This window comes from Uloborus diversus, chromosome 4 (genome assembly GCF_026930045.1).
Source record: "Uloborus diversus isolate 005 chromosome 4, Udiv.v.3.1, whole genome shotgun sequence".
Classification (NCBI taxonomy): Eukaryota; Metazoa; Arthropoda; class Arachnida; order Araneae; family Uloboridae; genus Uloborus; species Uloborus diversus.
The window spans coordinates 163,027,292-163,042,621 of NC_072734.1; the positions used below are offsets into that span (position 1 = coordinate 163,027,292).

The 15,330-nt window shown below is 33.5% G+C and overlaps 1 protein-coding gene across 1 annotated transcript in view; it reads right to left on the reverse strand.

The window, feature by feature from the left end:
• Positions 1 to 9,729: 9,729 nt before the first annotated feature.
• The window catches only part of LOC129220964 (mRNA export factor GLE1-like), a 36,244-nt gene continuing 30,643 nt past the window's right edge, over positions 9,730 to 15,330 (reverse strand). Inside the window, exons 10-11 of the mRNA XM_054855399.1 lie at positions 13,257 to 13,447; positions 9,730 to 10,174 (exon numbers count right to left, since the gene is read on the reverse strand). Coding sequence (XP_054711374.1) covers positions 9,733 to 10,174; positions 13,257 to 13,447 — 633 coding nt within the window. The 3' untranslated portion in view covers positions 9,730 to 9,732. The remainder of the gene's footprint in view (positions 10,175 to 13,256; positions 13,448 to 15,330) is intronic.

Here is a 15,330-nt window from a genome sequence, read left to right on the forward strand (position 1 = left end):
GATCTTTACTTAGAACCACGAATGAACGTTGCATTCCCTTATACTACTTGAGAAAGTGCTGGAACTTTCCAGACTTGGAAAGATACAGAAATTAATAGAACATACGAGAAAATACGGGAAACAGTAGAAACGAAATTTTAGTAAAACTCACTTTGTCCTAGTCGGGATTTGAACCCGGGTCGCTCGTGTGGGAGGCGAGAATTCTACCACTGAGCCACCGTTATCCACGGCTGAAATGTGCGAACTTTGCTACAATATCATTTTAATCAATTAATAGGGAAATTGCATACAATTCGCTGTTTTTTGCCCATAACTTTTTTTTCAAAGAACAAATATGGTCAAACAAAGTAATGGGACCTAAGTTGAGCCATCCCCTATCCATTAAAAAAAGAATCATCAAAATCGGTTCACTAGGTGAGACGCTATGAGTGGACAAACAAAAAAAAAAAAACATACATACGGTATGAACTGATAACCGCCTCCTTTTTGAAGTCGGTTAAAAATGTGAAGATGATGAGGATTTATACTCCGTTATTTTTATATTTTTTTAAATACACAATACAGTTGCTTCACTAGTTCTTTTATAACGTTTCCATCTATGGCAACACTCCACTTCCTGGTTTCTTAAATTCACAATATAAGAGCACTTCCATTTTCATAATCTTTGCAATTTGCTTAGGTATTACTCGGTGAACTTTAACAGATTTCCTTTTCTTAACTTTTAATTGTACATATGAAAGATTCATTCACTTTCTCCTTTTCTTTCTATCTTCACAAGATGACAGCGGCGTATATATGTTTTTATTTTGGAGGGGGCCCATATAACCATGATTAGCTCCCCCCCCCCCAACTTTTTTGTAATTTCAATTTTTTTTAAAGGGGGGGGGGGAGCAACAGTGCCCTGAACTTTTTTTTCGAGCTGAGGCAAGGACTTCATACTGTCACCTATTGGCGCAACCAAAAAATAGTGTTACCAGGGCACTCTTAAAAAATTTCTCGCTTTCGGTGGGAGATCCGGGGGTTCTCCCCTGGAAATTTTTTTGGAATTATAGTTTTAAGAACGCAGTTTTAGACTGTTTTTGGTAATGCTACGGGGAGGAAAAATTCGGGGGGGGGGGGCGGCCTTCTGCGGAAATTGTTAAAAATTGAAATCTTTAAAACGCCATTTTAGGCTATATTTTTGACGTTAGTGTAATGAAAGGAATGGGGCTTTCTGAAGTTGCCCTCGATTGATTTTTTTTTAAAATAGAGCGAAGTCCATCACCCCTCCGCTCAACTTTTCGAAATTGAAGTTCTAAAAACGCAGTTTCGGAATAATTTCATTGATGTTACGGGCAGGGTGGTTCTGGGGCTCTCCCTAAAAACTATTTTGAAATTGAAGTCCTAAAAAAAAAGTTTTAAAGAGATATTCAGTGATAATAGATGGAGGGATTTAAACGCACTCCACATTAAATTTTTCGAAACTAATTGTTTTCGCTTTCAGATATCATAGGAGAGCAGTCGGACCCTCCACCCAAAATTTTTTTGTAATTGAAGTCTTAAAACCGCGACTGTGAACCATATTTGGTAACGTTATAGGGGTTCGGCCATTTTTCGAAATTGAAGCCCCATAAAAGCAATCTTAAACGACTTTCGATGCTTTCAGAAGGCAAAGCGTTTGGTATTGTCCCCCTGAAAAAATTTTGGCACTGAAGCCCTGAAAACTAGGTTGGAGAAGCTCTTTAATGGTTTCAGTGGATGGAGGGAGCTTGCAAAGTGTAGCATTTTGAAGACTTTCCTATTTTTAGACCGACTAGGAAAAAAAATAAATAAAAATAGGGCAAGTGGAGGGGGTGAAAGAAATATGAGGTGTTGGCCGAAATAACCTGATAAATAGTCAGTAACTTTTAATTTTTTTTTTTATTTTAAGGTTATTTTCAAAAGCAATTCAAACTTTTTCCGCAACATTAGGCATTTTTAGAAAGGAAAAATTCAAGAATCCTCCTCTGAAAGGTAAATCGCAATTTCAGGTCATCTTTGAGACGTTTAGACGAAAGGAGAGGTTTCAGGGATCTTCCTCCGAAGCTTTTCAAAATTAAAATCTTCAAGTCACAATTTCAGACTATTTTTTGTAGTAACCTTAGTGAAGGGGGTGTTGATTCGGGGACCCTCCTCCGGAAATGTTTTGAAATTGATGTCTGAAAAACGCCTAAATAAATGCGTCTTTAGGACGTCAATTTCTATCATTACTCCAACCGAACAACTGAAAATTATTATAAATGTCTTGCAAGGGAATGTGAATTAAAGAGAGAAACATTTTAAAGACCCTTCTTTTCAGAAGGACTAGGAAGGAAAAAAAAAAAGAGGGGGGGGGGGAGAGAGGGGAACTTAATTTGCTAAGCAATAAGCTGCATCTGTTTAAAAAATTAAATTTAAAGATATCTTTTTCGAAGAATTGAAATCTTTTTCCCAACATAATTTGCTTTTCTTTTTGTTGAAATAACCTCGCTTTCCCAAGACACGTTCTTTTCTTGAGTAAGGGGTACAGATCCCCTGACCCCTTTTGAACACCATTGCCTAGTACCAGCCCAGCTAACGCAAGGTTCCCAAACTTTAATGATTCGCAAATTTTCTCACAACATCCTATAGTCCCTTCGCGGCACCCCTCACCTCCTCCTGCGACACCCAGTTCGGAAATCTCTGATCTAACTTTTTATAATTTTTACTATCACTACCATAGTTATTTATTCTTTTTTTTTTTGCTAAAAGTTTGGAAATTCTTTGTGAGCAACTAAAACCAAAAATAACCAATTACCTTTAACAAAAAAAAAAAAAAAATCCAGATTTTAGAGGGGGCCCGGGCCCCCTCAGCCCCTTCCTTATATACGCCCTTGCAAGATGAAACAGCGCTCTTAGGTGTCACTATATTTCAACAACTTTCACATTTAGTATGAAAGAAAAAAATTGAAAATGAGGAGTAGTTGTTTGTATAAGCGATGTATCAGACTAGTACGGTGTGGGAACATCCACTCTCATTGATGCTAAAAGGATAAAGTTCCATTCACGAAAAAAAAAATAAAAATTGGTAGCCAATAACGAAGACGATACTTACACACCGCGATTCCCTTCCCAAAATTTTCGTGTTGCGGGCGAGGAATTCGCATTATGTCTAACTGGTGGTATTCTTTACTGGTGAAACAAACGCGTTACAGCCATTTCGCGTAAGTCGGATCGCGTTGTAGCGGGAGTCAACTGTAATACCATAACTTTATGAATAATTCATCAAATTTCGTAAGAAAGATATCATTTCAAAGATGGTTTTCCATGCTTTCGGCGAAAAGTAAACAGAAAAGTCACACTGAGGCAGTTTTTATTTAAAAAATAAATCGGCTTATAATGTTTTTTAATCTGCATTTGTTGTAGAACGCCCCACGAGTGAAGCCATACAGCTCAGTTGAATAGAGCAGCATGAATAGAGCATAAAACGCAGGGATCATGGGTCGACCCCACCAAGGGTTTTGTCCTTTTCTGAATGGCTTTTCTTCCTCGGAATAATTTTGATCCAAACTTTCAAGAATATATTTTCTAGTCATAGCAAGACTTTGAACCACTGTTCAATAATTTGCCTTTAGAAAAATCGATTTTAAAATTACTGCTCTTCGCTTGTGTTAGCTAGTTTTTGTTATTATACAATGATAAAGTTCTTGTTATTAACATTTAAAATAATAATTGAGACTTACTAATATTTGGCACAGCATTTATTTACTTAATATTGAGTTTATTTGCAGTAGAAATGTTTTGTACAATTAGACAAGTGTATGCGGGGCAAAGTGAATTAGTTCAATTCATTTACTTATTCAACCTTATATTAAATAACTTACGTATTGATTTATTAATTAACTCATTTACATTCTTTCATTCAATAGTCATTTATTTACTTATTAATTTATACATTTTCGTATTCATTCACTATTTATTCGCTCATTTATTTTTTCTCATATACTTAGTAATTAATGTATTTTTTATCTGTTTATTGTTTCCTTATCTATTCTTTTATTCATTCAATCTTTTATTTACTCATGCATTTGATCAAAAATATTTTTAATAATCAAATAGAAAACATTTCATTTTTTATTTTGCTAAATGAAAAACGTTTTTTTTTTTTTTTTTTAAGTACAAATTGACTGCCAAAAACAAAAAATAATGCTCAACACAAGTTTTATTTAAAACTAGCTGCGTTGCCCGGCTTTGCACCGTGTAGCTCAAAAATCCAGTCAACTCTGGATAACTCGAACTCCCAAGGGACCGGCTGTAACGTTCGAGTTATTGGTGGTTAGAGTTATAGGAAGTTTTCACAAAAGCCTCAAAAGCTTGGGACCCAATAAAAACGTCGAAGAGATAAAAGAATATTCGAGTTATAAGCTTCGAATTATCGAGATTGGACTATAAAAGTTATGTCAAGTGACCCATGTTCAACAATCAGGCTTCAATTAGAGAAAATAATTACTGTAAAATTCTCCATCAAAATAACCATTCTTAAAGAAAAAAAAACGGCAAATAGAAAATTCCGGGCAAATTCCCGGCAAAACGGCAAATAGAATGAATTAAACGGAACCCTCCATAAATACAAGTAAAATCTTTGATTTTCTTCCGCTTGCAACGAGAAATTTTTACCTCAAAACAAAAACAAAAATTTATTTAGTCACAGTTGAGAAAAAAAGTGGCAACCTTCTAAATGGTTTTATTTGCACTAATTTAAAATGAGATCGCACAAAGATAATTTTCCTACATAAAAATACTGTTCCATTTGGCTTAAAAATGCTTATAACTTCTTCTGGTGAATTTAGTCTTTTTTTTTTTAATTCGAAGGAAGAAAATATACTCCAGGGGCATTTTCATGAGCTTTAGAATAGCGCTAAAATCAAACTAGTTTGATAATTATTTCCGGTAGAAAGAGCCGCATAATTCCATTTCTGGGCCCTAAAATTAAAATTTGAACGGTTCAGTACTTTTTGGCATTCGAAAACGCCTTTATGTTCCTTTTTGGGTGCCCAAGTACCTCCCTGAAAAAATCTGATCAATATCCAACGCAACCTGTAGATTTGTATAGCTAACATACACACATTATTTACATACATATACAAGTATATATTCTCTGTTTTATTTATATATATAATTTTTTTTTAAATATTATTTTAAAAATAAAGTTTCAATTTGTTCGTCTTAAAAAAGGTAAGTTATCTATTCAACTTTGCCCCACATATTCCTTTGCAAGTTGCTTTACTGTTGTTATTTATGATGGATAAAAGGATTAAATATTTTAATGAATGAATCCTTCAAGTAAACAAATACTTATAGCTTACAATAACATATAGCATAACAAAATGGTAGAATGAACATTCAAACAATTTCAAGGCAAAAATAAAAACTGCATTTACATCATAATTGAAATAAATGATTTTGAAATTGAAATGTTATGAATTTATACAAATTTAGTATTTACAAATCTTGTAATAAATAATTCTATAAAAGAAACAACAACTGGAAACAGGAATGAAGGCATATCATTTTTAAAACACATGTTTAATCAATAATACAATAGGTAATTAGAAGAGTCCATGCATTTGCATATTTTGGCTTCTTTTAACATTAAGTGTGTAGATAAATACAGTCTGATCACCAATACTATGGAAAGGCAAACATCCGGTTTATAGGCGGAAATGGACGCATTTATTAGCTTACAGGGTGGTAGTTTGTTCGTTACAGATGTGCGTTTTTGCCTCCTAATGATTTAGACACTGTTTCTTAAAAATGACAATTTGCTCATGGCTATAATTTTTTTAATCTGAACTATTTTTGATTTCTTACTTTCTTTTTTTTTTTTTTTTTTTGCAACATAATTTTGATTTTACAATTTTGCTTTCTCATTTCCGGATGAAATGAAAACATTTTATTTTCTTTTTGTTGCTACCATAGAAACTCTTTTTGATTCCCTCCATTTTTTTAGAAAATGCAATAAGTTAATAAAATCCTATTGCTATTATAAAACCCCGTGCATCACAATATCATTGCGATTTTCCTTTCTCCCCTACTAGATTAATTCAGATGGGATCGTCTTAACTTGGCCAATCGCCAAACTCCATATTTTCTGCTGTTACACTGTAGAAGAATCTATGAGAAATGCTTTATCCTTACAACTCGCTCAAATGAGTTTAAGTCAGTTTTACCTTACAGAAATTAATTCAACTTTCTTTGTGTAAAGTCTATTTTCCAGAAGTTCATTTAATCTTCTTAGTTTAATCACGATATAATAGTTACTCAGAGAGTACATACAATACTAAAAACATTTTCCAATTTCCCTATATGTTCAGTAAACAATGAGCTTATTTTTGTTAAACTTTATCAAAAAACATAATTACATATTGCAGCAAGTTGCATTGTACTGTATTGGATGTTATGTACAAACAAATTATAAAACCACTTCATCTGATTGAATGGCAAACTATTTTCCGAAACAGTATTTTCTTGGTTATTTTCGAAAATCGGAACTACCTATGGTCTTAATTAGGTCCATTACGATTTTAATCCTGATGTTTTATGCTTTCATTTTTCTGAATTCTAATATATGTCAAGACATAAACATAAATACAGTCAAACCTCATTATAGCGACACCCGGATTTCATGACACTCTGGATGTCACATCACTTTTTCAAAGTCCCGAACTTATGCCATATAACCTTGCGTTCGACGAACCTCACCGATCGACCGGTAAGTAAACAGTTACTAACCGCAGTGCTCTATGATCAATCGCTTACCGCACCGGTTATCATTCTAAGCTGTTGATTGGTTGATTGGAGCACATGATCATTAGCTGTCATGTGATTAACTAACCGGTCGCTATCGTTCATGCTCGTCGAACGTAAGCTAAGTTTAATGTTAAGTAGTTCCGGATTTTACGACAGTCTTTTTGGTGCACCTCCGATTAAGACGACACTTCGAGCTGCGCCGATTGGATCAAATATTTCTTTGCAATTGTTCAATTTTCAGTAAAATAATGAAAACATCTGGAAATGTTTATTGTAGGAACTTCAGAATCTGACAAGAGATTTGACCAGTCATGACACATCAAGAATGGTGCAGGGGCGAGTAGAGAAGTTCTGAAAGGTACAGGTTTCAGGCTTTGACAAGAGGGAAAATAGAAAGTAATTCAAAGCAGGTGGACTGTAATACTGGACGAGAGAAACAGCAGGAGAAACGAAGGTTCATAGCCACCTTAAGTTGTAGGTGGTCCCTACAAGCTTCTCTTATGAGAGAAAAAGATAGAAGAGCTCCTCATTAGATTGAAAAGGGATACACAACTCTAAAGAGGATAAAAGGATTAGAAAGGGTTTTTTCACCTTCGAAAGGTGGGACTTAGACGTCAAAACCTAATCAAATTGAGGACAAAAGTGAAGAGTATTGAATTGGTTTCTTTCTTGCTGATACTTTCGTGGAAAGGAGTGTTAAAAATGCTATTGAAAAGTTAGTTTAGTTAGAAAAGTTTGTAATTATACAAAAATAATAATAATAAGTGAAGATTTTTCAAAAAATAATCTTTATTATATCCACCAATAATTCAAATTTACATTAGTTAAATCTAATTTAAAATGTATAGACACTATTAATTTCTTTATTAAATCTAATTTTAAAGTTAACTAATGTTTAATTATGAATTTTTAAACTATTCCAGTTATGACCTCGCTCCGGCTATGACGACACTTTGTTGACAGTCCCAAAGGTGTCGTGATAACGAGGTTTGACTGTAATGTTATGTTGCTTTGAAGCAAAGAACAGATCCAGTCTTCAATCACTGCTGTTGCTATTTAAAAAAAAGAAGTGGAGCGAGGAGGATCGATAGCCTGCTACCACAATTTTACTCCAGCAATAAATATACCTGACACCATTCGTAGACAGAGATTTCATTAAGAATTTTTTTTTTTTAATTAGAGTATCATGAATCAACAAAAGTTCTGTGAGAAAACCTTTTTCGTATGCATCTCCCATCAATAAAAAACAGAAAGCCTAAAAAGTTTTTGAATGTTGATGAAACATTTTAGAAAAAGGATTGGTTGAAAGTATACATTTAAAGAAGTTCCACATTTTATACATTAAAAATTTTTAAAAATAATATTTGCATCCATTTTACAAGATTAAGTCAAGACTTTTTGATAAGGCACAAGTTAAAGCTATTAAAAGTATTAAAAATTTCATGTCAACATAATGTCACAGCATAAAATACAAATCTAAACAATATGGTTTTTTTTTAACTATATACATTTATACAGCATACACACAATGTTTCTCATACATTCATTTTATACAAATAACTTCATTGAACTGAAACAAAATGTTTCTCAAACGTGATAATTGTTTAAGTTAAAGCTACTGAATTTAGTAAAAAGCTAAAAAAGAAAAAAGAGGGAATACAAATTGTTGTGGAGTTTTAGTTAGAATCAAGCAACAAAAGTCAGCTAAATTATCGGATTCAGATGAAAACAAATATTTATTTTCAGTTGTGGGGGGGGGGGGGAGTACAACTAAATGTTAAGGATATATAATTCAAAAATGAAAAATTGAAGTGAATTAGATACTCCATATCAGGCATTATTTTACTTTTCTGATTTGTGGCACCCCAGTTTATTGCTATTATACACACACATGTGTATACAATGTGATTTCAAAAAATCATGTTTTTGAAACTACTGCACATATTACTAGAAGTAATATATGAATATAAAGATAAATGCACCAAGTTTTATCTAGTTACTTATGTTTGATATGTGATCCTCTTCTGACAAGACAAACAGCTAATATGCAACGGAGTTTGTACCACATGCCGTGTGATTTCTTGCTATGGGGACACCAAAGAGGTTTCTTATCAACTCCCAATGCTGGAAACACCGCAAATTAAGGACGCATTTTTGAAGCATTACCAAACATTGACAGTGCAATAGTCCAATGTGTGGAAGGAACTAGGTCCGATGGTGTCCTGCAACAAAGGGCTCCAACAATGAGCATTTATAATTGAACATTTTGCACAATGTGTTCACACATTGCACATTTCTGTGAGTAAACTTTAATGGAAAAAATAGTATTTATTTCTTGATATTCATGCATCAAATAGCTGGCTTGTGCAGGGCGCAACAGTTCGTCACTTTCAAAAGCAAAAGGGCTTTGTCGCTTCACTTTTTTAAGTTCAGAATCAACTTCAGGGGCAGATAACCTGCCCCTCCTCTCTGCAACTCCATCTATACTCTCCCCCCTTTTCCTTGCTGCACCAGCCGCCTATGATGTATCACTTAATGTAATATGAGCAGCTGTTTCAGAAATATGGCTTTTTTCAAATAGGGTCCAACATTCAACCCTATTCAAGCTCACTTTAAAATAGATCTCGGGGACACTTTGAAGTCCCTCTCACCTTTCTCTAAGGCACTCACTCTAAGGTGCGGCGACATCCACTTTGTGAACCCCTGCTTAATATCCTTATTTTAGTTAATTCATTATTAATATTTTAAATAAAACAGTACTTAAATGGCAGTATTGTCAAGAATAAAAATTAAGACTTTCAAACAATAAAAACTTTGCACATATTGATATGTTTTAAAAAACTATACGTAATAGCTAAAAAACTTAAAATATTTGTTATCAAAAAAATAATTTAAGTTGTGTATAAAGCTGGTAATTTTAATGTACATTTTTCTTAATTTCTTCGACTATCTGTTCCAAAATCCAGGTTCCAAAAGACCTTCAGGTGGTGAAATATAACCTTTTTTAACAGTCTGTTGCAAGAAATTTTCAAGTTTTTGGACAGGTCCACTAGATCCTACTTTCTTTAACTTGGCAAAATAATCTTTACAAAGAATATGTAAAATCTTCTTAAACTGTTTCCCATACTCCTTTTGCAATGCATGGCCAGTGACATCCAGAAAATGATATAAAATTGTTGCTGTGACATCGGGCCTAGGCTCCATGTTTAAAATGCGTGACAGCCATTTCCATCCCCAGGATAACCCATGGGGGTGAGTGTTTTCAGAGTTCGGGGGCAAAGGTGACACTATAATTGCAGCATAAAGTCGAACGTATCCACCAATACGGAGGAGAAAATTACTATGTTTTTCTATCACACCTTGGCTGTCATAATGGTAACCTAAAGATCTAACAAAAAATAAATAAATAAATAAATATACAGACAGAACTAATAGTTTTGTTAAACACAAAAATCACATAAAATGGGATATAAACAGGGTGGTAACTAGATTTTCGTTTAGGTAGGATTTTAATAACCGTGTATCTTGTGAAATGTATATCTTCTTTACTAAAAATAAAGCGGAAAGTCTCTCTGTCGGGATGTCTGTGACACGCATAGCGCCTAGACTGTTCGGCCGATTTTCATGAAATTTGACATAAAGTTAGTTTGTAGCATGTGGGTGTGCATCTCGAAGCGATTTTTTGAAAATTTGATTTTATTCCTTTTCTATTTCAATTTTAAGAACATTTTCCAGAGCAAAATTATCATAAGATGGACGAGTAAATTACGAAATTATCATGACATGGAATGGGGGAGAGCGAATGAAAATAGCCAATCGGCGAGAAATTCGTCATCCATTATTTGTAAATATACAGGTGAACCGAATGACCTTTTAATTTTCAACTACAGGCAAAGCCGTGCGGGTACCACTAGTGATCAATAAAACTATATCGAGTTGTATATTTTACTAAAATTTTGTAACAATAGGTTATTTAAATCAGGGGCGCTGCTTTCAGAGATTAAAACATGAAAAAATTGCAAAAAATGACATATCTATTACATAAAGGGAAAAAATCTAATATGAATTTTACATAACTTTACCCCTATTAAACACACACAGTATTTTTAACAACTCAAAAAAATACATGAGTGCACTTATACACGCACATTCAAAGAAGTTCTTCTTAAATTCATACTTTTTGACAGTTAGAAGAAATGTTTAATATTTTGGCACTTTCAAATTGAAAGAATATTGATGCTTTTGTTAGCATCAGTCATTAAAAATTTGAAGGAAAATGCTGCATTGTTTTGTAGGAAAGGATGCTGCAGATAAAGCACTAGGTTTGTACAATTCTTTAATTGCAATTTCGTTTTTCAAGTAAAATTTAAAAAAAAGCAAATAAATAAGAAATAAAATCGTAATAATTTTTCCAACAAAAAAAGTACAATGCAAGCATTTTTTAAATAGCTTTGAAAATTTTTGTAGTGGAGTTGAACCCTAAACCACATCCCTTAAATACTGCCCTGGATATAATAATAATAATAAAGTTGCTGATGTTGTCGTATCAGAGCAAGAGTAAGATATATAATCCCAGAACAACTCTAAGATATCTTACTGTTGCTCTGAGACAATAATATGTTACAATTCGTATTGGCAAGATTATTTTGTACCATTGCTGAGGTGAATGAGAGATCAGAGTGCAGTTGATATCAAAAAGGAGTGAAGGAATGAGATTTTTGTTGTCTGGAACGGCAGTCCTTAAATACCATGATTTGTACTGTATTTAAATCTCTTATGTAGAAGAAATTTTAATTTAAGCAGCTAAGACTAGGCAGTTTTGTTTTTAGAATGCAGTTCTGTCAACCTGGAAAAAGAGGTTGGGGGGGGGGGCAGTTCTTTATGGATACCAGTTTAAAGAAGGGTCTTAGTCATTAGGGGAAAATGTTATTGTAAAACTTCATTTTGAAATGTAAAAGAAAGTTCTAAAATTAAACTTTATTTAATTTCTTAAAACAGAAGATTGATGAATAGCTGGCAATAGCATAAAACATATTCAATTGATGGCTGAACATTTTTGGAATACAAACTTTAAAGTACTGTTATACTTACTAATTTATTCAGCAAAGACACTGATTAAGGCCATATCATAATTTTTGGAACTTAATTTTGTAAAAACTGGGAGAATAACATTGCATCTATTGTTCATCAGACACAATGAAAAAAAGCATTCTCTGGTTGGGGACTTTTCTGCTTCAAATTTATGGCACATCAAACACTATTTTGCATGCAAAAGCAAACAGTTTGCAGTACATTTTAGGTTATAGGCAAATGTTGCTTCATAATGACCATTCCCAGGCTGTCATCAGGCTTTTCTGAATAAAATCTTATCATTATCTACAGTGGTAGTAAAAAAAAATTGCATCACCCCCGCCGCAAAAGAGAGGAATATCATCCCGACTGCATTCAACACAGTCATGCATCCCATATCCCAGATGATTTGGGGATGTATTTCTGATCAAGGAGTTGGTGGGTTTCACTTTGTGCAAGGAACAGTAAAAGCAGAGGTGTATGGCATTTTGGAGGAGAAATTGCTTCCTACTATCCGGGATCACTTTACTTCAGTTCCAAACATCATTTTTCAGGACGATTCTGCTCCGTGCCATAAGGCAAAACTGATAAGTAACAATTTAGAAACCTTTATCCTGCCATTAGACTTAAATTGACATGGGGTTAAGTAATTTTTTTTTCTTTAAACTCACACGCAGGTTCAGAAATGGAAAAATGAGAAGGGTCAGCAGTTTGCCATGGCCTGGAAACAGCCCCGATCTACGACAACAATTATCGGATTCCTGCTGTTAAATGTTTATTTCATAAGTTTTGCAGAATTTCACATACATTCATCGTTAATCGGTCAACCAAAACTTCTCACGTAACTCTATTGTTGTGAAAATGAGAGAGTGATGCAATTTTTTTTTTTTACCAGCACTGTAAATCAGAAAAATACTCACGTCATTTCCCTATCCCCTCTCCCTATTTTTTTTAATGAGACCATTTGCTAAATAATAAGTTCTATGTCTCAACCCCTTGAAATATTTGAAAATGATGTGGCTGAATCTCTCACCATTAAGATGGGATATTTCTTGAATGCAAAGCAAACTATTCATCCAAATTGAAATCACTAAAAGCTGATTAAATATTTTATTTCAAAAGACATTCCAGAACTAGAGCATTTAATGATATTGTCTCAACAAATCTGATTAAATACAATAGCATACTTATGGTTTATTGTGAAGCATTAACTTACATTGATACAACTCAAAAATGTTCCAATGTTTAAAACTATTGCTCATTGTTTTTTCCATGATATTTAAGTTTAATAAATATAAACTTAGATAAGCACCCAAAGCTGAACAATCAAACTATTAATTATCAATTACCATACCACTGAATCACTAAGGAATTCAAAGTACGAAAAATGTAAAACTTACTCATAGTATTCTTGATCTGATTGGCCTTCCTGTTTTGGAGGATAATAAGGAACTAGATACGGACAATTTGTATAAAAATGACCTAAAATTAATTTTCCAACTTCTGGTTTCTTCATCCAAACCCCAATAGCAGCTATTGCAAATGGAAAAGCATAAGTGTGTTGAGATGAAATTTGTTTATCTCCTTGTTCCTATAAATGAAAATAAAAGTCTTTTAGGAACCAACAAGATTTTACATTGAAAAATAGATTTTAAGAATGAGCATTTTCACTTAAATATTTTTAAATAGAAATGACACTCATATTAGAAGGTAGTAAATAAAATCGAAAAACTTTATAGCAGTAGAGCCTCATTTATCATGCCCCCGTTTATCCAGATCAAATTTGTAGATTTAAAAAAAAAAAAAAATACATTCACTTAAATAACAATTCAAAGTTATGATAGAGAGAACTGAATTATTAAATGCACCAAATATTTGCTCTTTATTCTGATAAAGTGACCAACTCCTGCGTAGGTAATGCAATAAATTACGTTAATCAAAATAAACAACATGGTGTATTTGGGAGTGCCAGGTAGGCATTACTGCAGCTGAGACATTGATGATAAAGTGTCTGTGAGTAACAATCCTATCTAATTTTGGAACAAAGCATTTTTTCCTGCAACAAAAGATTAGTTTTTCTTACTTACGAATGTACGAGGTGTGATCGAGAAGTACGGTGAATGAACTTTTATAGCAGCAATTGTTGAAGCTACAGTCATATGCTGTGATTTGTCTAGTAGCATGATCATTTGAGGCTAGTAGGGACAAGTTGTAACACCTTTGAAGTTGTCAGTCGGCTGCCAGAGGCGCTAGAATGAGGTTGAGTTTATCGTGTCTGTCGCGCAACATGGATTTCGAACAACACATTAAGTTTTGCTTTAAATTGCAAAAGGGCTAACGAAATGTTAAAATTAGGTGATTATGTGGTAACTCTGAAGACTGTGAATAAGTGGTATGACCAATTTAAAAACAGAAATGGGACTGTTGAAAACAAGCAGCGTGCGGAACGTTCAGTAACCTCAAAAACAGAAGAAAATGTGCAAAAAGGAAAACAATGATTCGTTCAAACAGACAAACAGGGGCCAATCCAGGATATTTTTCTCGCTACCTATTTTTGTGAAAGTATTGCATCATTCTATTTTTGTGAAAGTTTTTTTTTATCAGCATTGTTTTTGTGAACTTTTAGAGGCATCCTATTTTTGTAAAAGAGAAGTAGAACAAGTGAAATTTTAGTTTGAAAAGTGTAAATGTCATCTAGTATTATTTTTAACAGGTTTCGTTTTTTTGGGAAGGGGGGGGGGGGAGGGCAGCTAAAAACCTAAGAAGTACCAAAAATACCATCGTAATTTCAGCTTAATGGGCTATGTACTGTGTACAATATTGGAAATTATGAGAAAATGGTTCCCCAAAACATGTTAAAAGATTGCGATAATATTGCATAAATACACTTTGGCGAGAAACAGCTAAAAATTAGTTAAAATACCACAAAAAGGTTGCTATTTAAGTGATTGTTCATATAAACCTGCTTAGAATTTTATTTTATAAGTAAATTTTGTTTTAAACAGAGAAAAAAATTTTATATTTTAAAATGCAAATTTTTGTGAAATTTTCTATGTTTTTGTGAAGCTACCTGATTTTACTACTTGATTTTTGTGAAAGTACCTATTTCAAAACAAGATTTTTGTGAAGGTACTGAAAAACGGTAGCATAATCAGCCTGTATTGGGCCCTGACAAATGACTATATAAGAGCTACCGGAAGACCTTAGCATCTCATACAGTTTTGTTCAAAGCATTTTAACTGATAAGTTGCAAATAAGACGAGTGAAGGCAGAATTTTCCCCCAGACTTTTGAGTCATGAACCGAAGGAAGATGGTGCTTCATGAGTTTTTGGCCGGAAAAAGCGTTTCAATCTGTCCCCATCCACCATACTCACCGGATTTAGCACCACCAGACTTCTGGCTCTTCCCAAAAATGAAAATGTGCTTAATGGAAAATGTTTTGACACCATTGTTGACATCCAGAGGGCCACGAC